General features: G+C 45.8%; 1 protein-coding gene across 1 annotated transcript in view; it reads left to right on the forward strand.

Moving 5' to 3' along the window:
* Positions 1-27,496, forward strand: part of LOC144103246 (tear acid lipase-like protein) — a 163,669-nt gene that overhangs the window by 25,497 nt on the left and 110,676 nt on the right. Inside the window, exons 2-3 of the mRNA XM_077636020.1 lie at positions 5,332-5,548; positions 24,698-24,812. Coding sequence (XP_077492146.1) covers positions 5,332-5,548; positions 24,698-24,812 — 332 coding nt within the window. The remainder of the gene's footprint in view (positions 1-5,331; positions 5,549-24,697; positions 24,813-27,496) is intronic.

Below are 27,496 nucleotides of genomic sequence, written 5' to 3' on the forward strand. Positions count from 1 at the left end.
CCGCACAATGCTTGCAAAGCTGTCGAGCTTTTTCTTGAGCACAGAAATGTGCTTCGTCCAGGACAGGTCACGGTCAATCGTAACACCTAAGAATTTGTGATGTGTTACGTATGGAACAATTTGCCCGTCGATTGTGACCGGATACCACGCCATTATCTTGCGTGTGAAAGCCAATGTTACGCTTTTAGTTGGCGAAAGTTCAAGCCCCTGACGGCGCAAGTACGCAGACGTAATGGACACCGAACGCTGCAATCTTGCTTGCACTTGGGGACGCGTGACACTTGATGTCCAGATGCAAATATCGTCTGCGTAGGCGGATATTGAAACAGTCTTCGGTAGTTGTTTGAAAAGGCCATTGAGCACGAGATTGAACAACGTTGGACTGAGCACTTCTCCCTGAGGAACACCACAACCAACATGATGATCTGCTGTGTCACCTTCAAGAGTCTCCATGTAGACTGTCCGGTTTGTCAAATAGCTTGCAATCCAATTGTGTAGACGTCCGCCTATACCACATTCGTCGAGTGCAGTTAGTACTGCATCATGCTGAACATTATCGAATGCGCCCTTTATGTCGAGGAAAAGAGCAGCAGTCAACCTGTGACGGCGTTTTTCATGTTCTACCGTTGACACGAGATCAATTACACTGTCGATGGCAGACCGGCCTTTGCGGAAACCCGTCATTGTGGAAGGGTATAGCCCATGTTTTTCAAGGAACCATTCTAGACGGGTTAGCACCATACGCTCCATCGTCTTGCCAATACAACTTGCCAGAGCTACTGGTCTGTAGGATGTTAATGTGAGTGGCGATTTCCCTGGTTTGAGCAAGGCCACAATGCGGCTTCTTTTCCACTGCTGTGGTACAGTGGCAGAGGCCCAAGAGTGGTTGAACAATGTTAAGAGGGCTTCCATTACCTGTGGGCCTAGATGACGAAGCGCATTGTATGTTATTCCATCAGGTCCTGGGGATGAAGGATGCGTGCAAGCAGAAAGAGCTGCTTTCAGTTCTTGAATTGTGAAGGGGATGTCCAGTCGATCGTCCGTCGTGGGGGGAGCACATCGATGCTGCCGAGGTAAAGAAGCGCTTCCGGCAATTCTCGAGCAGAAATCCTCCGCCACCTCTAGTTCTTGCCGTCTATCATGAAGTGCCAATGCACGGAAAGGGTGTTTCTGCTGGGGAAATGTCGGCAGTGCTCGAACAACGTGCCAGATTGTGGAGAGTGGTTTGCGGGGATCCAATCTGCTGCAAAATGACCGCCACCGTTGTTTGCCTAGGTTCTCCAAATAGCGCTGTATTTGCTTCTGGGCACGTCGAGAGGCCCGGAGATCCGAGACATCCTTTGTCCTCCGGTATTTTCTTTCTGCGCGCCGACGAATCGCCCGAAGCTGCGCGTAGATCACATCCACTGGTGCTGTGGAATTTGGCGCTGAGATATTGCGTGTTGCATCGTGCATGGCCGAAATAATACACTGTTCCACATCTGTTGGATCAGCGAGTTTCCCACAGGTTTTTTCTAGAACAATGCGGAAAGCACTCCAGTCGGTGCAACGTATTTTGGCATTTGGAAGACGATGAAACCACCGTAGCTGCACATACGTCGGTATGTGGTCACTTCCATAACTTTCAATATCAGCACACCACGTTGCGAACGATGACAGGCGCCTGGATACAAATGCAAGGTCCAGGCAGCTGCTGTAGGTAGTCCCGCGTAGAAATGTCGGCGTGCCATCATTGAGCAAAACGAGACCTGCATTGTTCATGAACGTGGCGATATCCCGTCCTCGAACGTTCGTAACGGCGCTTCCCCAGCCGTGGTGATGCGCATTGAAATCTCCTACTATTATATGGGGTTCCGAAACGCTGTCAAGTAGCGATTGTAGTCGTAGGGCATCAAATCGACCCCTTGGTGGTATGTAGCCACCTATAATAGAGATTGTGCGCCCATTCAAAGTCACAGTGATTGCTACATACTCGTTGCTACTGCCCCCAGGAATTTGATGCCGAACGTAAGTGAGGTCACGACGGACGCATAGTAGTACCTTGCTCAAATGCCCAGCCGCTTCAGAGAGGAAACTTTCATAACCGGACAGTCGAAAAGGAGATGTGATATTAGGCTCACATATTACAAGCACCGGAAATCGGTATTTGAAGATCCTCTGCCGGAGATCTGCTAGGCGGCCTCGCAGACCTCGAGCATTCCATTGTAATACTGCCGATCGAGAGATACTCTCCTGCAGTGAGGGTGCTGACAACGGTAGAGCCATAATTTTGACTGCTATGAAAGGGTGGCAAGCACCGGTTCAATAGCGTCTAAAATTTGGACAGCAGCCTTAGCAATTGGCGTGTCCACTCCAGCAATTATCAGCCGTAAGGTGCCTATCAGCTGTTTCAGCATCGCCCTGATTTGATCATCTGTTGTCGACACAGCCGGTGGACGCACAGGCGGACGTGTCACAGAGCTTACAGTACGCGATGGTAGAAGTGGCCACTCTGCGGGGTCCTCCTGGGGGTTGTCAGTCTTGGCTCTTGCGGAGCTGGAGGCAGTGGCTTTTGCGCGGCAGAGCGGTCTCGGTCCTCCTGATGTGTTGACACGTCATTTACTGAGCTCAATTTCTTCTGCCGACTTCGTGTCCTCCTCCTGGAGCGACGTACTGCGATTGCTGCTTCTCGGTGAGTAGAATGGTCTCTCACCATTTTCTTCAAGATCTTCATCTCTGTTTTCACCTTCGGACATTCCCTAGATGTTGCCTCATGAGGACCTTTGCAGTTGGCACAAACTGGAGACTCAATCGTACATGTAGGTCCATCGTGCACGCCACCACAACGCGGACATGTTTTCGTGCTCGTACACGCAGCACTTACATGTCCAATCTTCTGGCATTTTCGGCACTGCACCGGTCGGGGCACATAAGGACGCACTGGGTGCCTCACAAAACCCACTTTCACATGCGATGGTAAAGTAGTACCCTCAAACACTAGTTTGACACACCGTGATTTGCCGAAACGATGGATGTCAGTTATGCGAACAGAACTTGATAGCAGTTGCACCAAGTCCATATCCGTGATCTCTATGTCCACGTCAGAAATCACACCAGCAGTAGTGTTAAGTCCATGAGCGAAGAACGAGCGGACTCGTATGTTGCCAAGGACAGACACGGTCTTCAACTTATCCAGGGTTGCCCGGCTAGAGACATCAACAGAGAGGATATTCCTTCTTGCGTTAATACGCACTTCTTTGACTTGGCCCGGAACCAGTCGTTCAAGAAGAAGAGTCAGTCTGCCTGTTGATGGAGTTGAGATTCTCTTCCTCAACAGGCATGTATGAAATTGTGTAAGTGAGAGATTGCTCACTTACATTGGCCTCGTTGGTTGTTTTCTTGCTCACACTGGATTGGTGAGGCATCTTCGCTAGCACAATGGACTTGTTAGCCCGCTTCGTACACACACTGGGCCCACACTCAGTCGGGGTTTTGGAAAGCTTCCTCTTCAGGCGCCGACTCACAATCTCGGTGTAGCCTCCGTCGAACTCCATGTCATCCGAGTCAGAGAAACTGGACGATCCCGGGAGCTCTGAGGGGAGATCCATACTGCATCCAGGCTGATCTGTGCAGTTCACACTGCTAGCCACAGAAGGCAGCAGAGGCGGCGGGTCATCCGCCATCGCCTGGGACGGCGAGGTTGCCTTGAAGGCTACAGAAGCACAAAGTATTTCAAAAAAACAGGAGCTCGATCAAGAGATGCTGCCGTTCGCAACGCTCTTCTTCTTCCTCCGCTCCAATTATACTGCATGTATTGCGGAACGAAACACAGCCGCTGCACTTTCTGCCGTGAATGGCGAGGTTGCCTTTGGATGATATTTCTCACGCTGCGTTTATATGAACTCGACAGAAGTCTAGTCGCACGAACTTTTTGTGATAACTTTTGAGAGAATAGAGAAACAACATCGAGGGAGAGGGTCAAGAGCTATTCGCACTTTTTCTTCTCAATAGTCGCTCTGCATTATTAATATTCAATGCGAGTTCAAGTATACGGCGTTATTATTGTTTCTCTTGCTTAGCCGATCATTGCGACAACGCCCAATCTTGCGCGGTCTTGAAACAATACAGCGGGAAGCAATCAACAACGCAATCTTCGCACTCATCGTATGTTTTTTGGTGTTTTATGCCACATTTGTGTTCTTGGAAGGAGGCATTATACGCGCGAAATTCCGCAGCTGTTGCTAGCCAATATCGCTGAGTACCTGCCTTTAGTCGCATACACTGTTTGGTAGCCTTTCATTCGCATTTTAGTATCTGGTGTTTTCTTAGTCTCCTGTATCTCGGTAAGTTTGCTCGAATGCAATTACTTGTAAGAATCTTCGAAAACTTGCACGGAGCTGGAGGTTCGCAGCCCAGCAGCACTGCGGGCTTTTTTCCGCTACCCTTAGCGTCTTGTTGATGTAAATAAATATTTGCTTTCATTTCGTCAAAACAACTTTTGACGTTATTTTCATGAATCGCGTTCTGGACTTGCATTCTACAGTATATTTACTCTGTAATGACGGCACATGGCGTCATTGTTAGTAGAGTAACCCTAACAGCTCAAATGATGAGAGTTAGTATAAGTGCGCGTAAATGTTGCCGTTTTCGACGACACGACAGCGATAGAAAATATACGAAGTGACCGTGAGACCACAAGTAGGGTCAACATTTCGCAAAATGGGGATGTGGACGAGAAAGGTACAAGAATTTAAAAGTCAGCATGACGAAGAAAAAGCAAAACCTAGAGGCTTAACAAAGGTTAAAAAAGTGCGTTGGTCGTGAATTTTTCAGCTGAAACGTGACTGTCGCCTATGTAATTTGCATAATAGCAGGAACTGTTTACTCTTCCATTTCCCGAACGGAGCAGGAATATCAAGGGACTTCAAAAATGATTTCATTCCAGAATGGCCAAAAACTAGTTTTTGTTTAATATAAAATTCGAAATTTACGTCTTCTGGCAGACCAGACAAAGGAACAATTAAGGTAGTGGATTTATTTTTAGATTGCGAGTATAATTATTTTCCAAGACCACTTGGAAAAAAGAACGCCGGCAAGGGAGTTCACTTTTGTTAAAGAGAAAAGTGGTCTTGATATGGGAATAATCAGGAACAATGGGCATTCGGCGGATAAATCAGCTCCGTGGAGTCATTGCAAAATATAAAGTCATATTATGAGTATTGCAACATGCAAAATGGTTCAGTGAGTAATTCATAAATGTCAACATCGAATATAGCTATGTTAAATTAAGCGGAACTAAATGGAGCTTTAGAAATATGTGCTAATCATTTCGCCCTACTCACATCGCCGCAGTGCGGCTTGGTGACGCATATGGGTTTCCATTGCGACACAAGCGAGGCCGAAACGGAAGACGGGTATGTCATCGAAGTGGACCGGGTGCGCCACACGAGCACTGGAGACAGAGCGACGCCACCAGAGGGTGCTCAAGGTCGAAGCCCCGTTCTGCTGGTTCCGGGCATACTGTGCGACTCTGGCTCATGGTTCGTCAACTACCCTTCGCAGAGCCCTGGTAAGTTAGCTGATTCCCCTTTCAAGAGCAGTCTGAGAGAGAGAGCAAACCTTTTTTTTAAGGTTACTTGAATAGGAGTAACTTGGGCAAGTAGAGAAAATGCCGGCATTATCTGTGTAAAGCATCCGCGAGTGACCCCTCTGTGCGAAGCCCCTGGAAACAAAGCTTCCACCCTGCAGAAGCACAACCCACTGGCCACCTCCGTGCCGCATCCGCCAAGCTGCGCATATTATCGCGATAGCGTTAAAGGCCCCGTTACGCCAAAAATCCGGCGCCGGCGTTCTCGGCGCTGTGAGCGATAAAAATGGCGGCGTAGGGTGGCCCAGGCAGGCACCCCTGGAGAAGCCACCTTGGTCACGTGACTTTGAGAGGTCAGCACAACCTACTCATCGGATCGTGAGAAAAATAGCCACACCGGAAGGTGGCAGTTTATTTATTTATTTATTTATTTATTTATTTATTTATTTATTTATTTATTTATTTATCTATTTATCGTACCCCTCAGGGCCAGATGCATTACTGAGGGGAAGCGGCAAAAACACAAGAATAGAATTGAAGAATAAAGCAGAGACACCTGAGTGCACAGTGCTAGCTATGACATCGCGGAACATCTCGTAACTATTAACGCCGGCAATATCTGCGGGAAGGTGCTTCCAGTCGCGGGGGGTACGCGGCAAGAATGACTGGGAAAATATTTCATGTTAAAAGACATAGAACCGACTTAAGTAATGGTTGACCGCGAGAGGTTGCACTGGAAGAGCAACTTGGGTCGCACAAGACCCACCGGTGGCAGCATCTGCCGCGTAGCGCATTCGTTACCCGCTGCATCATTGCGCAAGGAATGGTATGGGGACTCCCAAAGACATACGACTGCAAAGTTCAGAATGATCAATTCCGCATATATGGGCATTAAATCGTTAACCTCATCGCGTCATATCCTCATGGTGAAGCATAAGAGTCCCCTTCAAATTTTTTTCCCGCCCACCTAGCGATATCCTCGTCCAGATTCCCACCCATACCCTCTATAAGCGCCACCTTCCCCGAGGATTCCACCCACTACAAGCTTACGCAGAAAAAGAGGGAAAAAGCGACGGCGAACTCGAATTCAAAGACGCAGTCGGATAGGAAGCTCTCCTGCACATGTACCGCCGACCAGTCGTTTTCCCTTTCCACACCCCTCCCCCATTCCCCAACCGTCACACGCGCCCACCTCCCTAGCACCCTGTAAAAGCTGTCAAAAGAGTAAACGCATCAAAGTAGTATGATTATCCTCACCAGCCGAGATTTCGTACAACTCTCGACTTGAAGCTTCAACTAAATTCAAAATACAGTATCGACAACTCAGTCCCATTAGTGTCATCAATTTGGCCGTCACCAAAACACACGTTTATTGGCGACAAAACTGTTTTCAAACAATGTTGCAGAACGGCCGGTCGGGAGTGAAAGCTTGCACTGGGTCCGCTTCCGGTTGTGGCCGGAGAAGTTTTCAGAAGTGTCGTTCGGTGTAGGGCCGAAGTCTAGCAACAGCAACAGCTCGAGGTTGGCGAAACGAAGTTGAACTCATATTTCTAGATTTCGAAAAAGTATTCGACCGGACTCACTTCAAATTACTGCTGAAACTAAAAGCCATTCTCTAGAACAACACCTTGCTTGGCTGGCCTCAAGCATGTCTGTCAGAACGGAAACCGTGTGTTCCAGTCAGTGACGAAGCTTCTACGACCTCAGATTTACTCTCGGGGACAAACTTTTAAGGGACATGAGTTCTCGGAGAAACATTTATTGTAGCTCCACCTTGTTACCCAGCGGCTTGATATTGTATGAAGGTAGTGAAGGCCTAAATGCTCCTGCCTCTGGAAACAATTGGCAAAACAGTTCGTCTTGGCCAGTTGGTACATAGACGAAAAAAAACCGTCAAAAAAAACCCGAGGGACAAGGGGAGGAATGGGCAGACATTTAAGACCACACTAGCACCCCTGCTTTATTGAACAAGGCACTTTCGCAATACGGCTCACAGGACATGCGCATCAATACCAAATACATCACGGGACAGTGACATCAAATTGATAAGCAACACAATTATCGGCCGCGCGCCAAAAAAAATAGGTTCTTTTTCTAGCAGGCGCACCGCAGTTGTGATGATTGAATCTTCGCCATGCATCCTGATGCAGTTGGCTTTTGAAATTTCGCTTTCTTCTTTCCCCGTGCCTCTACCGAGAATGCTTACGTTGCCAAACAGCGGGTAGCAGCCACACCTTTAGGCTGTGGCCGCGCATATCACGAGACAATTCGAGAATTCACAGTTTAATGACGAAGTATGAAAAATGTTTTCACGAAATGGTCCACAGACCTAGTGTACAAGTTTTCTCTCAGATGCGAAAAGGTTTACAGCGGCCAAACAGGCCGGTGTATCAATGACAGTCTGCGCGAACACCGCAACTCATTCGGTTCTGCTGAAGGACGAAACTTTTTTTTATTTATTCAAAACAATAATACACCATTCTCTTTGGGGACGTCACTAAAGGCAGGAAACTGCCTGACGCGGTCACGCCACCCTGTGGCAAGCAGCGGTTTACACTCATGTACAGATAAAGAAGAAAAAAAAGGGACACGGTTTGGAAACGGACAAGAAACAATATAAACATGTTTTACAGAGAACTCCCGAAGGAGAAGGAAACATACACTCACTTTTTTTCACACATCAAAAGTCTTTACAGGCGTTAACTACGAACTAGATTAATTATAAAATTCTAGCAGCAACGCTAGGCTGAAAAAAAAATCAATATACACAACACATAAAACACCGAGAATACATAAACATGACCGAAACTGTCCACTAGAAAAAAATTGTTACAAAAGGATTTAGAGCGCTACTCTTCCTTCAAGAACATATTCTTCAGTATTTTCTTAACTTGGTTTAGAGAACGAGCATTTTTTAATACATCTTTAATCATTGGATAGTGGTTTATCATATCCGGTATCTGATAGCTTAATCTTTGGTACCCATAGTTCGTTCGCGTTCGGGGCTTGATTATAATATTTTCCCTTAAGTCGTATGAACTCCTTTTTTCGTGATATTTTGATTCAACAGTCTTTTCATCGGACATGTATTGATGATAAACTTCAAGCCTTAATTTGTATTTGTAGAGCCTACGTATTTCAAGAATCCCGTACGATTTGAAGTAAGGTGCGCAACTATCCGTCAGCTCTTAGTTACCGGTAGCTCGTATATTGCTCTTTTTTGAATTGATAGTAGGGTATCTAAATTTGTTTTATTTGTCGTTTGCCACACGAGTGAGCAATAGCAAAGCCGTGAGCGCATAAGAGAATAGTATATCTGTCGTTTGATACTAACTAGAAGATAACTCCTTACTCTAAGATTCCTAGAGCCCGAGAGAGATTAATTCTAAGTGCATCAATGTGCGCATCCCACAAGACATTTTCCTGGAAAGTAATACCTAGGAATTTGATTGTCGAAGACTGATTTATGTCCCGGCCTTTAAACTGTAAAGATGGAAATGTATGAATTGTATATATTTATTCTTGTTTATGTTCAGTGCGAGGCGATTACATCCCAGCCATGAAGTTAAGCTCGACATTCAATTGTTCGCCTCCATAAATAACGCCTCTAAATCAATTCCAGAGAAGCACACGTTCTTTTCGTCAGCATATTGCCCTATATTTTAATGAAGCGCCCGGTATATTAACAATATCATTTATATACATAAGAAATAACACTGGCCCTAGGATGGACCCTTGTGGTACTCCGTATGACACATTGTTTGACTGGCAGCGTGCACCACTGATCACGGTATACTCGCGCGGGATTTTAAATAATATGCAGAAGGGTTGAAATGCGGGCCAGTTGGTTCATAGTAACTTAACAAAAAACAGTCACAAAAGACAAGGGACAAGAGAAGGAGACATAGCCCCAGCAAGGCCAGCAGAGAATGCGCAACAGCCGCATCACAACTCACAGCGCGTAGGGCACGCAAGATGCACATCTACCGTGACCGGCCTAAAAAAGCGAATTGCTTCTCAAGTAAGCGCACCGAGGTTGTGCTATTGCAATCCTGGCCTGACAAACTGTTATGATACGCTTCTAAGATTTCTCACTCTTGCTTTCCCCTGCCTCTACCAAGAATCATTACATTGCTGAACAGTGGATAACGCCCACAATCATTGCAATTTGACCCTCCTAAGGAGGGTCAAACCTGTACCCCTGATACCATAATACGGAATTTTTTTTAGGAGTATATCATGCTGGACGCTATAGAATGCTTTCTTAAAATCGAGGAATATACCGAGAGTTGAGTTAACACTTTGTTTTCGACATTGTGCAGAATTTATTCCTTTATTCCAAGTAGTACTGCTTCAGGAGACTTATCTTTTTGAAAGCCAAATATCTGCCTTACTATGATATTTTGCGAGGGAAGAAATCCAACGAACCTTTTTTCTATAATGCGTTCGGTTACTCTGGCGAATACAGAAAGCACAGAAATTGGCCTATAATCGTTCAGGTTGTCAAATGAGCCTCCCGAATGTATAGCTTTCACACGAGCAAGTTTCATTTTGGATGGGAAAACTCCCGTTGAGATTATTAGATTACAAATGTGTGCAATAGGGGTGCACACTCTTTGTCTCACTGCCTTCAGTGGTTTAGATTTGATGTCATCACTTCCAAATGCGCATCCGCCTTTTAGAGACAAGATTACATTATGTACCTCGCTGTAGTCCGTGGGGGATAAGAATATTGTATTCGCGTTGTTTGAAGTAATGAGACGCTCACACGACATACCAGGAATTGTATCGGTCCCATCACTGTACGGTGCCCCAGCAACAAGAAAATGTACGTTAAACATGTTTGCTAACTCTACTTCCGATAGATCGCCATTCTAAAATTTCACTTTGTTAGCTCGTGCATTTTTATAGATTATTTCTCTCATGGTTTGCCGTACCCCCCGTTTATTACCGTGCGCCTGCAAAAATAAATGCGAATAGTATTCAAAGTTTGCTTTCTTTAAATCAAAATTTAGCAGGTTTCGTTCCTTCCTAAATGCGCGAAAGTCACTTTCATCTTTGGTTAGCAGGAATGTCTGGAAGAGTCTGTTTTTCTGCTTGATTCTTTCAAATTGTTCACGAGATATCCAGAGCTTGCGTACTTTTTTGTGCCTTTTACGATGCCTAAGAGCAAAACATGAAACATAAGCAGATACAAAACATGAAAAGAAAGCATCGTAAGCGGCATCGGGGTCCCATAACCCTAACAAACTGTTCCAGTTAACTTTGCTGAGCATCTCCTTAAACTTGTTAATATTGGGCTCGGGAAAAACTCTAATTTGCGCTTCATATTCGGGGGCGACTGGGTGTTCGTAGGGTAACACAATACATTGGCAATGGTCACTTAAACAGCTCACCAAACTGGCCGATTTTATATTATCGCGAGGAAAACTTGTAATACATAAGTAAAGAATGCTTTGGGAGGTTGATGTAGTTCTAGTTGGCACGGTGATCACGTTTGGGTAACCAGAAGACTCGTATAACTCTTGGAATTGTAAAAAAGCTTCATTATCAGGGGAAGCATTTAGATTGAAATCCCTCACGAGAATACTTTCAAGCTTCAGCTGAACGCTCCGGTCAAGAGCTTTTCGGCAAACTGCATAAATTCACTGAGAGAACCTGATGGAGGACGGTATATAACAGAGAAAATAATATCACGGCACTGTATATTTAAGCACTCATAGTCATCATTAATTATCTTGAACTGTGGGAGTACTTGTAGTTGAGTTTTGAGCGAATGTATATAGCAATGCCACCACAACGCTTCTTTGAACGCCACACAAATACAACATCGTATCTCTGAAAGTGAAAAACACTCATCCTCACATGAAAACCAAGTCTCTGTGAAACAAATGATGTCAAAAGAACGTTCCGGTTCGGATAAAAAGGAAATTGCTTCATCACATTTGTTACGCAAACTTCTGACATTAAGATGAAACAATGAAAGTATGGACTGGTTTTTCATTGTGAAAGAAAGTGTTCAAAGAAAACAAACGAACAATAGCCAGATAAGTCAGTGGCGGCCATCAAGATCCTTTGCTGTGCGAATGAAAAAACAGCATTATCGCCACTTTTCTTGCGAACTAGCACTTTTCCATTCGTGTGCCATACAAAGGCGTATCCTGCACTCTTCGCCCATTCTTTTGCTATTGATGACAGATTGCGGGACAGTCGTGTCATGTTTTCACACATGAACATCTCACCAGGTTCGTTCTTGAGTGCCTGTCGCATTGCCAGCCAGTCGTCACGAAGTTCGTGACTGACGAAAAAAAAACATTGATGCCTCGCCATTGACTGCTGCCCGCGGTTTGGCCACGTAAGAATTCTGGGCAGAGGCAGGGGGAAAGCAGAACGCGAAGCTTTGGAAGCCTACTACACCAGCTTGCATGGTGAAGATTGCATCAGCGCAACTTCATTGCGCCTGATGGAAAAAGAACTTTTTTTTTGGCGCGCGGGCGATAGGTGTGTTGCTTATCAATTTCAATTCACTGTCCCGTGATGGATATGGTATTGATGCGTATGTCCTGTGAGCCGCGCTGAGAAAGTGCCTTGTGCAATAAAGCAGATTAATGGAGATTAATTTGCTCCATTAAAAGAGATTAATGGAGCCCGAATGCGCAAGAAAAAATGACCCCCATTGCCATGTTGCCGCTCATTGCGCTATTTGTAAGTGCGAACACGAAAAAGAAAAAAAAGACATAATAGAATACCAAAAAAGGATGGCCCGGCTCATGGGACAAAGTTTCGCTGCAAAATTGCAAATGCGAACCGCTGTACAAGAAGACAGCAGTGCTGTTCTACCATAAGAACAAGGTGACCAGAGAAATCATGGAAGCATATTACATTCATAATCTGGCAGAAAAGTGCATCAGCAATCCTTCTGTGACATTAAGTGACAAGGAAATTCAATATCTGGACTTGCACATGACATAGGTTGTTTTACCCCCTTTTGTTGTTGTTTTTCTCTTTTTTATATATTATTGTTCACGTTCACAATATATTACCAATTTTCGTTCTTCAATAAACTCAGTTGCTACTCAGCGCTTGTCTTGCCTTTGTCCCGCCTTTGTTGCGCTGTTCACCCACCATGAATGCTTACCAACTCGCCCAAATTTCAGCTTTACTCAGGGTTGCTAGTCTAGCCTTAGATGTGTGCCCTTTCCTCCCTTTGTCCCTCGGGTTTTTCTCACTGCTTTTTTCGTCTTATCTGGAAACATTTTCAGCAACCGGGTAGCGAGGTGGAGCTACACTAAACTGTTTTCTAACAGCTCCCGTCCAGCAAACTTTTGCCCCCGATAGTACACTAAGACTTCCACAAATGTTAGGGCCGCTCTCCTTTCCTTACTTCATAAAGGATATCGCGAGTCACATGCTCGGCATAATAAAGAATTTTGCAAGTGACTACATTGTATATCATGAAACACGCTTTTCAAATGGTCACGCAGTATTAGACGCCTCGCTTTCTGAGATCCAAACTTGGTGCTCAAAATGGCATATGATCATGAATCTCTAAGAAGACTGTTCTAATGTCTATCACACGCAAAAAATTTCTTAACCTTTACTTATATCATTAACAACCACTTTTTTTTATATCCAGTTACAACTACTTGGACGTAATAATTACGTAAGGTCTCCGGCGGAAAGAGCATATAACACATATTTAGTATAAATAAATGAAGGAACTTAGTGGTTTAAGGCGAAAATTAGGAAACGCTACACCCGAAACCAAGGTATTGGCTTACAAAACATTGATTCAACCTATCCTAGAGTATGCTGCGGTTTTCTGCGATCCATACACACAAATTAACGTCCCTGAACTTGAGAAAGCCTAAAGAAACTCTTTATCTCTTCTAGAAGCTCGAAAATCTCTTATCAAGGTGTTATTGAGACTGAGTGCGATTTTTCTATTTACTCTATTAACGTCAATTAATAATAGACAAACCGTTATATTTTCTACTGGCTAACCATCGCTGCACACGCTCGTATAACACCAAAAAATGTTAGAGATTTTTTGTGCATGACCAACGCATTTAAAAATTCCTTTTTCCCGTGCATGGTTTGCGATTGAAACGCATTACCCCCAATATTGCTGATTTCCCAACGGTTTCCTCATTCATCTGCGCACTTGCCCATAAACCCACAACTTCATATCCGAGCTTTCCTTGCTGAATCATTCCGATGGAAACAGTTTTGGGAGTTGTTTATCATGGAGCTTTTTCTTCAGTGTCTGATATCTAGTTTCATTTTCTTCTTTTAGTGTTTTAAAGACGCACACCTGCCTAAGGCCTGATAACAAGGCTGGGAGTACTTGTAAAATAAGATAAACAAACAAGTACTTGCTTAACTCATCCATTACTGAATGATAGCTGATCGAGTTTGGCTTCTCCAGGGCTACTTGTCCGCGAAAGATGTCAATGGTTCCCCACAAAAGAATGACGACTAGCATGGATCTTTTCTTGAAATCGTCAGTTCCTTTATTAGCTTCGAAAAGCACTTTGACTTTCACGAGGTACGATTGCCACTCATCTTTCCCGTCGTCATATTCAGGAAGATGGTGGCCCACGGCTGCAGAAAGTTCAGAGGCCTGGATCCTGTCAACAGACCCTTACTTTAGGTGAATCTCAGTAGTCACTGTTGAAACGGGAGGCAGATCATGGCCAGAACCAACAGAGGCAAATGGCTGGGGCAAAAGCACGAGCTTAGCTCAGTGGGTAGGAATTTTAGCCAACTAAAAGAAGTAGGAGAAAAAAAGGAAGCCGGCAGCCCAAGCGACCTGGCGTTTGCCGATAGGAATGAGAATACAGAGCAGGAGAGGAAAGTCGTGGCCATGACTCAGCGGTTACGGAGATTGGGTAGACCTCACACATCTTGGATGTATTTTGACGTGATAGCAATGACGGTCCAGTGTCGTAGGAAAGCCGGCATTGTCAGCGTTGTTGGTCGTGAGCGAAATATCTACAGCAAAAAAATATGCCGCCACCGTCTGGAAGACGTTGAAGTAACGAGCGTTAGTTGTTTGGTAGCGCAATCTATCGTTCATGCAATGTATTACCACGTGATTAGGCTACTTTTCCATATCACATGGTGAGCGGGCGCTTGCCGCCTTGAGGTTGAGATATTTTTGACCAGTTTGAGCCGCAAAAGTTTTGCGACCCTTTGGAGCGCCATTTTTCCTTACCTCAATGCGGTAGGTGCCCGGTCACCATGAGGTATGAAATTGTGAGCTGCCGAGTGCTGACGTCCCGACCGCCATGTTAAGCGTAGCAATAAAAAAATATTAAAATTGAGAAGTTAATATTGGTGTCTAAAGTGTTCTATTCATCTATATGATTCCAAAAAATGTTTATTTTATTTTATGATGACCTCATTAATTACTAAGTTGTAAGCAATTAAACACATTCACGGGACTAGTTAAATACGACGTCACAAAATCAGTGACCTCACCAATCAATCACCATTTCGATACATTAATGACGTCACCAATCAATAAACAATTCGGTTGCTATACAGATTTACTACGGGGGTCGCGACCTTGAATTCTTCGGACTCACCAATCAATCACCAAATGGATGTACTAAGGACGTCACCAGTCAATCACCACCGCAGCGGTGGCCTAGTCGTTTGAGCATCCACCTCGCATGCGGTAGGTGCGGGGCTCGATCCCCAGTGCCGCCGGGTACCGACCAGTGATGCATTGGGTACAAGCTTTCCCCTGTCTGGTGCTCGGCTTCTTTCGAGTGAAATGCTTGGGAAATGGGTCTGCGAGCCCACCTTGAAAAAAAGAAAAACCTTGTGCCTTGGCGCTCTTTGGCCACAGATGCCCTTGCGCCATAAAAATTCATCATCACCAGTCAATCATCACTTGGGCTGCTATATTAATTTGCTATGGAGCCGCCATCTTTATTTCCTCGGGCTTGGAATTTTCACGCCGAAGAGAAGGGGTAGCAGACTCAAAGAAATCGGAAAACGTGATGAATAAGAGCTCACGTTCTTAAAATCCCCAAAGAAGCATACTATGTGGCAAGTAGGCCACCTAGGTCATATGACCTTGTGACGTCACCGGAAACTGTGCAACGGATTGTCAGCAAACTGCCCAGCGCCGGAAATGGCAGTTAAATTAATTATTGGTAGCCAGTAGTTTCTTAGGGAGAGCAACCTGGGTCTCAAACTCTGCACCACTTCGCCAGGAGTAATATCTCTCGCGATATCGATTTCCGCATGTATAAGCATGTAGGCATAACATGGGCGAGTTTTGCCCCAAAGACGACCCCTGCACAAGGCGGTCATTAACGCTATCAATTGATACCTTTGCGCGGAGCTTAAGTGTCTTTTGAAGCTTTGATGTTGGTTTCTTTACTACAGGCTACAATTTTAAAGCCGAAATAAGCGGTAAAAATCCTGTATCACGGTATTCGCTGCATATAATGTGCATAATTTTAGCTGAGCATACTTGCTCTTGTATTTGCTAGGAACGGGACAAAGCTGCTATTGCTAGCGCTCGTTGTTTCGGAGAAAAATGGGGAAAGATTTCAAAGTATGCAATGTTTGGAAAATTGCAAAATATGCAAATATGCAAGTGCCGGAGAATCCCACAAGTGGTGAATGTCAGCCTCAGTGTCTTGTGAGTTGCAGACTTGGCATCCTAGGCGGGGATATAAGTGGCGAAATTGAGGCCACGTCCGAGTTACGGCAGGAGTGAGGGCGACTCCGACACGGATCCTCCGGAGCACAACCTCCTCTGCACGGGTAAGACCGCGGGGGAGGGTTATCGCACACGGAGGGACGAGAGCACCTGTGCGGCGCCGGAGGTGTTCTTTTCTTGTGAGAAGGAGGGTAGCATCATCCACACTGAGGAATTGAGGCATTGACGTTGGTAGGGTAGGAAAGCGGGTTGCAGAATCTGCAGATCATTGTGAATTGAGTAGGTCACGTGGGACCCACTCAGTTCGAATGGCTTGTGGTATGCGAGCCGCCAGGCAATGTATATTCTGGCACATTTCTGGGCTGCGCCTGACGCGTCGGAGTAGACAAGTTGCTTGAAGGGCGTCAGCACGGATGATAATGTGGGCTGTAGGGAGCAAGGTAACTGCGACTACAGATCGAAGCGCATCTTGTATAGCAAGCAGCTTAGCACAGAAGGAAGTTGGGGGTTCCGCGAATCGAAACCTGGCCGTCTTGTTGAGTGCAGGCTGGCAGTGACAGTAAAGTGCAGTCGTCGTTACACAGACGTGGGTACTGGCATCAACATACATAATAGTTGAGCCGCGGGGCAGGTGACTATCTTGTTCAGCGATTCGCTCGCGAAGGGATGATGCCGCATAAGGTGAGGTTGGGCGGCGTAGATCGGTAGGTTTGTGGTCGCTCAGCTGCACAAAGTACCATGGAGGAAGAACTTACGGTGGCGGCGACAGCAGTGTGTTTGATGAAGCAAAGGTCCGGAGTGCTCGCGGTGAATGTAAAAGGGCTACGAGCAAAACTACGAGCTTCACGATGCGGCTGCACAAGCTCGTCAAGGGTATTTAACTGAGCATTTTCTTGAAGTGCCACGATCGGTGTGATGAGTGAAAGGCAAGTGATAGCTCTCATTGCCTCTCGATTAACGGCTTCCAGACGATCCCACTGAGCTCTGGCTAAGTGTTGTAACTGAGCTTGGTAAATAAGGCGCGGTTGCCAAACCGCTTTCACCAAATGTTGTGCGACATGGGAGCGAGCGCCGCCGGTTTTGGGAGCAATACGTCTGATTAGGCCCAAAGTCGTCAACGCCTGCTCGGAGTGTTTCGGTCTGATGTATCGACAAACCCAGAATTTTCAATGTCGAAGATTCTTGAACTGGGGTTCCAGATAGTTGGAGAGGGATTGGCGTGTCCGCGAGTTTACGGCGTCCCCACTGGTTGGCCACTGACATGAACGTGGTTTTTCTCACTGAAAGCTGTAGGCCGACAGTGATAGCGTAATTGGCGGTAATATCGAAGGCTGACTGTAGGGCCGCCGCTTGAGTTAGCAGGTCATGGCAGGTGCTCCATACCGTGATTTCATCCGCGTACAGTAAGAACTTAACGTTAAGGACATCATGTAAGCGCCATGCAAGAGGAATGAAGGCAATATTGAACAGTGTTGGTGACAGCACCGAGCCTTGGGGTACACCTCGAACAGATTCAAATGATCCTATGGAGTCACCACTGAGGCGTATGGCAAACCGTCTGCCTTCAAGGAAGGATTTTATAAAATTGTATACTCGAAGATTGAAATGCAGCATGTCAATAGAATGCAAAATGACAGCATGACTTATATTATCGTATGCCTTTTCGATATGCGTGGCGAGGACGGTAAGTACACTTTGGCTGCGAGTTGATGAGAGAACTTGCGACTCCAAAACAGCCAAACCATCTTCAGTGCCGAGGAATGGACGGAAACCAATTCTGGCGGTGCGGTAGAAATCGTGGTGCTCCAGCCACCACGACAGTCGTGTGGCTAACATTTTCTCTGTCAGGTTGCACAGTGTTGATGTTACAGAAATAGGCCTGAAGTTGCCAAGATCCATCGGTGGCTTCCCTGCTTTTGGAATTCGGATCACGGTGGCCAACTTCCAGACCTCAGGCACAGAGGTGTTTAGCCATACTGTGTTAATGGTGTCGAGAAGCTGAGGGAGGACAGCACAACTCATGTTCTCGTACACCTCATATGGAATGGCATCCGGACCGGGCGATGTCTTTCGTTGAGCCTCTTCTATTGCTGCAAGCAACTCAGGCATGATAAAAGGAGACGCAATACTCTCGGCATCTGGTTCCGATGGCAGTTTATCTACGTGAGCCGGAATCCCTTCAAAATTAGACTGGGTAGCTGAGGGTGGCAACAGATCATATTTTGGAAAGAATTTCCGTGCCGCTTCTCTGGCGAAATCATCCGGAGACAAGTTAGCTGCGAGCAAGCGGTGCTAGCTGCGTTGGGGCGACGGTGACCGTGTTCCATTGCACGGAAAGTTCGCCAGAGAGATCGATTCGACGACTTCGCTGAACACTGCTCGCACCACGCATGTCACTGACTTCGTGATAGGTCGCGCTCGTATTTGCCAGCCTTAGCAGTAATATAGTTCAGTCTTATACGTCCTGTGCAGATGTGGGATCACGTGAGGCTGCCACCTCGGCTTGTCGGCGAGCAGCCCACAAGTTTAGCAGGCCTATTTCTGGAACCGGTCGATCAATGTCTGGCCAGGTGCAGGTGGTAGCCCTGTTTAAAGCGCATTGTATGCGGTCAACAAGCGATGGTGACGACTCTGCAGGGAGATCCTGGAGAATAGCACGGAAACAATCCCAGTTGACCACCGTGCACTTGCGGTGTAACCGGCCAGCCCGTGATGGATGGACACCGATGATTATAGGGTGGTGGTCACTGCCCCAACCGTCAGGCTCAAGGTGCCACGAGGGAGTGCCGGGGCCAGACCACCACGTCAGATCAGGAGCAAAGGTGGTAGTGTGACTGTGACGCATAGCATGCGTTGCTGAATTGGGGTGATTTAGAAGAATAAACAACGCATCCGCGAAGGCATTCCACACACGCCTGCCGCGGGGGCTCGAAGTAGGCTACCCCCAGTTTGGGTGTGGAACGTTGAAGTCACCTCCGACTGAAATCGGACACCCGGGGTATTTCCTATGCACAGTGAATAACTAGCCCAGATTAATACGCGAGGGAGCGCCACCCGCTGGTCTTACGTAGTAGGATACCACCACAACAGTTGCCTTCAGTAATTTTGCAGCAACTGAAACTACCTCCTGATAAGAGGTGCACCAAGTTTCCAGAGAGAGGCGTACGTGAGGAAGACGCATGTTAACGTACACCGCCGCATTTCCCGGAGGGGAAGCAGTGTGCACACGATGGTCGTTCATGGAAGGTGACGCGTAATCACTGAAGCCCGGAATTACTGGCAAGGCATTGGTCTCCTGCACTAACATGGCCCACACCTGGAGCTTGTGCAAGCGAAGACGGGTTTTGAGCTCCCCACTTCAGTGGAGAGGCCTCTACAGTTCCACTGGAGCACACCAGAAAATCCGGAACGCGCTATCTTCGATTAGTAGTCCAAGCGTTGCAAGAGAACAGATGTCAGGTTGGATAACTGGGTAACTATGAAACGGAGCAGGGACGCTGTAAATTTATCTGACAATGTAGCAGGCACTCTGGGAGGAGCAGTGAAAGCAGCTGGTGGGCGGGGCATGTTCGGTTCTGATTCATCATTTCTAATGGTGGTGCCAGATCCCGCTACATGTCTACGGCTGGCAAGCAGTTCACGGTGTTGTCGGAGCCTTGAAACCTCTAACAAAAGGCGTACAATTTGGCCATCAACTGCTACCATGTCATCGTTGAGAGGTTCCTGGATGCTACGCTGATTTGTAGCCTGCTGTTGTCGGCAGTCCTTACGCACTTTGTCGCTTTAAGTCTGCTGGGTAGCAGTTTCAAGCGTGTGCAGCACGGGAAGTTCGGGCCGCTCGTCATCATCCGACTGGAGAGGTGCAAACAGGTTGGAAGTCTGCACAAGGGGCGTATTCACATTCTCAGTCATTTTCTTAGAATACCCAGGACGAATATTTTCTGTTGCCTTCTGTTTTGTGGGGCAAGTGGGCTATGTGATGCCGTGGTCGTCAGCTTTTCAGGGGCGTGCACATCTGTACGCGGCTGCGCCTTCTGACGCAGGTTCCACTTGAGTTGTGAAAGGGCAGGATCTACGCAGATGACCAGGTCTGAAGCAACCGTAGCAGCAGACGGCGGTTGGTTTGTATGGCCGAGGCCGTAAAATACAGCCATAATAGTACAAGCATGCCGGCGGTGTTGGTGTTCCTTGCAGGGTGACAATGCATGAGCGCCCTTTTCCCATGTAACGTGTTTGGATCACTCGACTCGGTGAGTGGGACAATAAAGCTCACGCTGACGGGCGGCCTAGTCCTCATTAACATCGACGTTGTAGACAACACAACGTTGCAAGTTGGATCCATGAGCCAGGTACACCTGTACCGGTACCGAGACCTCGCTGCTAACTGTAATGTACTGCAGCGTTTGCAGACGTTCCACGGCAGCTAAGGTCGAGAGCCCCACAGCAATAGTATTGGAGTTCTTTCTGGCCTTAAAACCACGAAAACCTTTCGTTCCAAGAAATGCATCCAGGTTTGCCTGCAGAATTCTGGTCGGTATATCTGTAAGGCTTTTCGTTGCCAGAGATTTGATAGTGGCTTTAAAACTCACCGAGCCCTGGTTAGACACAACTGGGCGGTCTGTGGTTAGGCAGGAACGTTTGCCTTGTGAGCCGTCGCTGGCCGAAGAGGAACCCGTTGCAGCGTCTCCCGAAGGGCGCTTTTGAGGAGAGCGGAGGGCCGGCGGCCCGATTGGCGGGGCTGATGACAGGTCCATTGGAGTGCTGAACGTGCCATGTGGTACTGGCAGAGGTCGATCCAGATTCTTTCTCAACCAGCATATAGCCGCGGTCAATAAAATCGCGGTTAGCTCGTGTTTATCTGCTGGAGACCGCAAAAAGATTCGAAAAACAATTACTTGTGGCAGGCGCTAGCCACCAGAAGTACTCTGCCCCGAGTCAGGAGGCGTTTTCAACATCAAAGAGCAGAATGGTCAACATATGCTAATTATAGCAAAATTAAAGGCCAAGAGCCGCGGTGTTCCCACTCATGTTGCTTCTACCCGTACCTATCGAAATGGGCGCGCTGACGCCGTTCAGAAGTGATTCGCGCAGTCGCGTAGCCATTGGTATCTGCGCCTAGAAATTGGTGTCGACGCTCGCACTTTTCCATTGAAATAGGCGGGTGATCATAGCAGATATACTTTTTGTTCCTTTCTGTCTTATAAGAACTCAGTTTTCGATGCATGCGAGTGGTCTGCTCCTGAATAGAATGCGGCAGGATATCAATACAGGACAACTTTTTTCTCCTTAGTGCCCCATTAAAGGACTTCATTTTTAACAATTATTAGTGTACTCTCAGCCGAAGATATTTTGCAGTCAATCTCAATTTACTGTAAATTCGTTTGATGCCACACTTGAGGAACTTTGAGTCATTCTTCGGCAGAGTTGCATTGTACTATTGTCAAACTCTACGGTAAGGACCGTTATTTGGAGCGCCTCCTGAGACGTAACGACCGCACTGTTAACAGTCGTAAAGGACCACCTACAATTCGCGGCCATTGGGCCGACACACCTGAACCGACACTAACAAATTAAAAATAATAAGTGTTGCACGCAAAGCAGACAGGTTTATGTTTATTTGTTACAGTTGGAACATTTGCCCAACAGCCCTACTGGAAACTGAAGGACGAGCATCTGGCCAAGCGCCGTTGTCGCGAAAGATTAAAGTTGTTTTACTTATTTCACCACAATAAAATCAAAATGAAGGAAGGCATTTTAGCTGAGCCAATATCTCGCATCCCCACTCGTTCCTATCATTCTAAAAAAGTCGCCGAGCTCGCATGTGAAACATGGTCTTAAATGGCCGTTTTCCCCACACCATCGTTGAGTGCAATGGTCTTCTCGCAGACCTGGTCAGTCACGAAGCAGTGAATTTATTTCTACACGCGCTGAATAAAGCATAAGGCTCATATGTATCCTTGTTTTGGGCCAAGTATTTTGCTATGTTCTTTTCCATTGTTCTCGATTTTTTACCGCGTTTTGTACTCTTGTTTTGTCTCTGTTCGCTGGCTACTTCTGTTGCAATGCGCTTTTAAGATTTTTTTCATTACTCATTACGTCTGTACTCCACTCCTGCTTAAGGCCTGTAACGCAGGCCGGCAGTATTTGTTGAATAAAAAGAATATGAACCCTGTTTAACACAACTACCGCTACTGGAAACCCAACACCATGAGCATAATCATACAAGTGCCCGATGCAGTCGCGAAAGCATCCATCCCAACCACCGCCACCATGGAAGCGGAAACAGCAGACATAGCGGTAGGCAATGTATCCAGCCCATCGACTGCCACATCAGACATCATCAGAGACTCGCAAGAAGGATGTAGAAGCAACTGCACATGCCTCATATCCACGTACAGGGCCGGAATCCTCAGATCCTACAACACCGCCTCATCTAAAGCCGTATGGTGTGGACCTCCAGCCATTATACACTTCATGGTAACTACCATGCCCGAGCACCAGGACCCAACTTACGCGAAACGGAGCCGTCGCCTGGCGACAGCTGCAGACGATACCACCTTGGTGTGCCAACTCAAACCGTCAGTCCTCCGCATCACCAACCCCACCCAATGAAAAGGTGTGCTGTCTAGCTTCAGACGTGGATGACCATCGCCAACAGGCGGACAGAGCCAGGCCGTGGCAGCCGCTGCAGGAGACCTTGACTGAGGGTCCCTGCTGGCGGCAGGAACTGCTTATTGGAGCCCATAAATGTTTTGCACCGTGGATATCACTATCATCATCGTCATGTTACTGAACTTTGTTCCAGCTGTAGTTGTCGAAATCTGCAAGCCAAAGAAAGCGAATCCAGGAGCCAAGCAAAACCAAAAGCGAGAGGACGAAGAGAAGAAAGAAGCAGGAATAATAAACGAAAAAAAAATTTTGAAAAGCGAATTGACGAGTCATTAGAATAAAAAATGAAAGAAGACCAGGAAGAAGGAAAATAAGAACACGGTGGAGAACATAGAAACACGACGGCTCTAAATGAATGTTTAAACTTAGCTTAGCCGTAGCCTAGTTTACCCGCTAACTTTTTTAAATTCGCTGCCATTGACGCCGTTGTGTGATAACCTTTTCGAAAGAAATCAAAGAAGTTTTAATCTTTGTATTTTCCTTTCGGTGCCCTTGTAACGGTTCAGCGAGCATTTGGGCTCATTTTCTTCAAATAAAACCGCTGAAATTAGTGCTTCATGTAATTTCTGACGTCTCCTTGCCGAGGCTGTGCTGCGCAACAAATTTGTGTGCCTGTGACTATTTAAAATCGAGCAACATAGCGGTGTGGGCGAGTTGGCATAATAGCGAGAGCGGTACACCGAATTCTGCTCTCGTTCGGCCATGAATGCGTTGGCCAAACCGGCAGGTACCTTAATGACCACTTCACGGAACATGACAAGTCGTTGGACGGCTCAACTTCGTCAAATTTGGTGGCACACTGCACAAATGCAATTTTACTCTCTATCTGGACAATGTAGTTATGCTGTATAACCGCATAGATCAACTTGTGCGGGATATCATAGAGATATTATATCTCAGACTAAGCTTACAACCATGTGAGCAAGGCATCCGTGGCAGGTACTAAACGAGAGATAGGTCTTTTGGGCAAACATACAAGCCTGCAAAGGTTTCACGATGCTCGGATTTAGAAATACATTTATTTCTTGTTAACAATGACATGAGCGTGTCAGCGCGGCAGCGTGAAATTTAATTGCGCATTTCTGAAAAAAAAAGCGAGCTATATGTTTAGCACTTCCCTGTCACTTTATTTAGCTTGCCCTTCATAGTTTTGAGCACATCTACTCCTTTTTTAGAGCATTTATTGTGTTTGCAGTGCGCTGATAAAAAGTAATGTAGTCGCGAAGCAAACCCAAATCTCGGAAAGTAGAGTGTCAGCGACTTGAACGACACGACACTTGTGAAGTCATACGTTGAGGAACGTAAAAATTGCATTAAAGCAGAATTCTTCCAGCAAAACATGAAGCAGATTAGCAGCAGCAGTGAAACACGCAACAACTCGGAGCAGTTGTTTTAGTGAATTAAACCGACGTCTGCAGCGCGGCTTCAGCGCAGTGCATGGTGCTAAAGCTTAGGGCACAGTGTGATAATGTGGCAGTTCAGCGCTACATTGAAAGCACGCACGCAATGAGGTTGAAATAAGCCAAGCGCCGGGTAGGGCTGGTACTGTTTCAATACAATTTTTCGCAAAACATTTTTTAGAGCTTTAACTTTTTTCTATTCTGCGAGCAGTCATGCACCAGTTAGCCTCATGTGATCTCACATTGTCATATTTTTATTTTGGATAACGAAGCGTGCCGTCGCTTGCATGTATTTTCATGATTTGAAGCTGAAAGTTCCCAGTGGTGATGGGTATAAAAGGCAATAAATAACAGCAATGTGTTTTTTTTTTCATTTTACAGGCTTCGCCCTGGCTGAGCGAAATTACGACGTCTGGGCGATGAACACAAGAGAGACTCCGTCTCGTTCCCGCCACAAGTCACTCAGTCAAAGGGACCCCAGATATTGGCGATGGAGGCGAGTAGTTAGTTGAGTGTATGAAACGAAAGTTGGGTAGTTGCTTAGGCGTTCTTTCACAAGTGAACAGCGCCAAAAATGTGACAGACACGCCACAAGCGCTGGGCTGTGTTGTCTTTGTATGTCGACCGCGTACGGCTATTTAGAAGCATGAACCTATTTTAAACTCGTCAGCGTGAGGCTCTCGTGGAGAGGATAAACCAGCGGCGTTTTTTTTTTTTTTTTGCCGAGAAACCTACGTTGCGAGTGGATGACTGGAATGAAAACAATGTAAAAGAAGGGTTGTAACTTGAATTGAAGGTCCGCGCATGTCGCACACGACTTTTTAAAGTAATTGATATTGCATAAAGATGAATTTTCAATGAATTTAGGCTAGATTCTAACCCGTGTGCTATGGGCCGCCACGCAGGCACGCTACCGATCAGGTCAAGTAGGTTTTTTTTTTCTTTATTGGACAACGCCGCCTGGGCAGGATGACTTGGCTGAGGCACAAGGGGGCAAGGGGTGATATATGCGTGGCGTTCGCTTAATTTGAAGCTCAACAATGTGGCAAATAGTGGAGTGCACTAAGGACGTGGCAGTTGCTGAAATACTAATTATAATAATGTTATGTCTGTAAACTGTAGTCTGGAAGAGTTCAAATAGAACATTGTGGATACTGTGTTGTGATAAGTGTGTGATTATAAACAAAGAACAGTGACTGTGTATGCATGTGTGAGAGAGAATAAGCTTCTGTTTCATAAACGGAGACCAGTGGATAAACCGCTGAAGGGAGCCTTAAACGCTATAGTGTCATACCCTTAAAGGGTGCGCTTAAGCGTCTCCCTAATTCTTGTTTTAATTTTGCACACTGCTAGTGCTGCCCACTGTTGTGCTGCTGCGGTATGTTTAGGTCGTTTTAAACATTGTTCCTTAAGCCCTATTGTGGTGACGAATGGCTGGTTGCTTTCTTTTTGTGAACATCAATCGTTCAGAAAACCATTCTTTTATGCGTGAAAAATGTTTGTTTCACTCGCCGTGTTCATGCGAATTATTACTGTGAGTTTGAAATATCAAGGCTAATTTGCCATGTCGCGTAAAGAGATGAGAGTTCTTTACTTTCTTTTTAGTACACCACCAAGTAAAAGTCATTTTTGGTAGCATGCGCGTGATAAAGGCATGTGCAAGCTATTCAAACATCCTCCTACTTGTGTTCATAGATGCTCGAAAAAGACACGGACAACTGTCTACTGCAGCAAAACGTGTATCGAAAATGTAGCAATAAAACATCAGCCACGCAGCCGCAATAAGTGTTGAAGCGCCAGAAAAAACAAAAATTAAACATTCTCTTTCCATGACTTATGGAATCGAAGGTGTTGATGAGATCAATGAATAGACCTAATGCTTGAATATTCATTTCAATGTTTTCAGCAATTCTTCCTTTAAGTGTAACGAATGCTCTTCCAGAGAACTTGTCATTCCTGAATCTGAACTAAGAGACAGTCAAAATGTCGTGTTTGTCTGAAAGCGCTTAATACCTTGGGCGAGCCGTGGGAATTTTAAACAAGATAAGATACCATGTTCCGTCTGCTGTAAAAAAGCAAATATACTATGCGCTTTTACATTCACGCTTCTGTTACTGTTTCCTAGTATGGGCTACAACGACTAAAACAAATTTGGATTGTCTTTTCTCTTAGCAAAAGCGAGCAGTGAGAGCAATAGGCAATTTAGATCTTTCGGAGGACACTGCACCTCATTTTAAAAGTAATAAAATAATGCCCATTCACAAACTCCATAAACACAAACTGGCCCTGGAAATTTCGCGTCTTCACCAAACAGATATACCATTTCAAACTAAATATCATGCCCAACCTGGTCCTTATTATCTACGACATAACTTAATACCAAGGCCCCGTTCGCGTACAACATACGGTGATCAAAAACTAAGTTATTTGATTCCGGATTTCCTCAATGCGCATCCTGAATTAGCTGAGATACTGTTTACTGCCACCAAGGTGCAACGACTGAGAAGAACACTTAGAGACATTTCTTAAATGAAAACTAAATACCATGCTGTGCTGATAATTTCGTTCGCCTTCACTCCGGATCTTTACCTTCACTGTGATGACTGTTTTTCATAACACCACGCTACTGATCCAACTTATTGTTTCTTATGTACCTGTATTTTTGTGTTTTTCATGCCCTTTCATATCATGCAGTATTGATGTTTCTTTTGCTTTGTAATTATTGTGCTTATGTTATGTTGTTTCCGCCGCAGCCAAGGGGGGCGCGGCTAAAGAAAAAAAGAAAGAAAGATAACTATTTATAGCACTAGGAATAATAAATATAAGTCTGCATATTGATGCTAAATTCTTGACCCATTTTTATATGTTACTGCTAGTCTAGACTCCTTTATAGCTTCTGGAATCGTGCCGGTTTCGAGCACATGATCAAAGATGGGGTCAAGCACCGAAACAATAAATTTTAAAACGCACTTGATGGTTTTTATTAGGATATGGTTAATACCTAATGAAGTTCCATAATAAATATGATGTTCGCGTAAATTTCTCTTTGACATGTTCGCTCTCAAAGTAAACGTTGAACGGCGCTATATCTGTGAATGTAAAATTGGAGTGGTCCTCTTCTGTGTCTCAAAAAAAAATAAAATACTCATAAAGTGCTCGGCTGCCGCTTTCCCAGTTTTT

Source organism: Amblyomma americanum, chromosome 9 (genome assembly GCF_052857255.1).
Source record: "Amblyomma americanum isolate KBUSLIRL-KWMA chromosome 9, ASM5285725v1, whole genome shotgun sequence".
Lineage (NCBI taxonomy): Eukaryota > Metazoa > Arthropoda > Arachnida > Ixodida > Ixodidae > Amblyomma > Amblyomma americanum.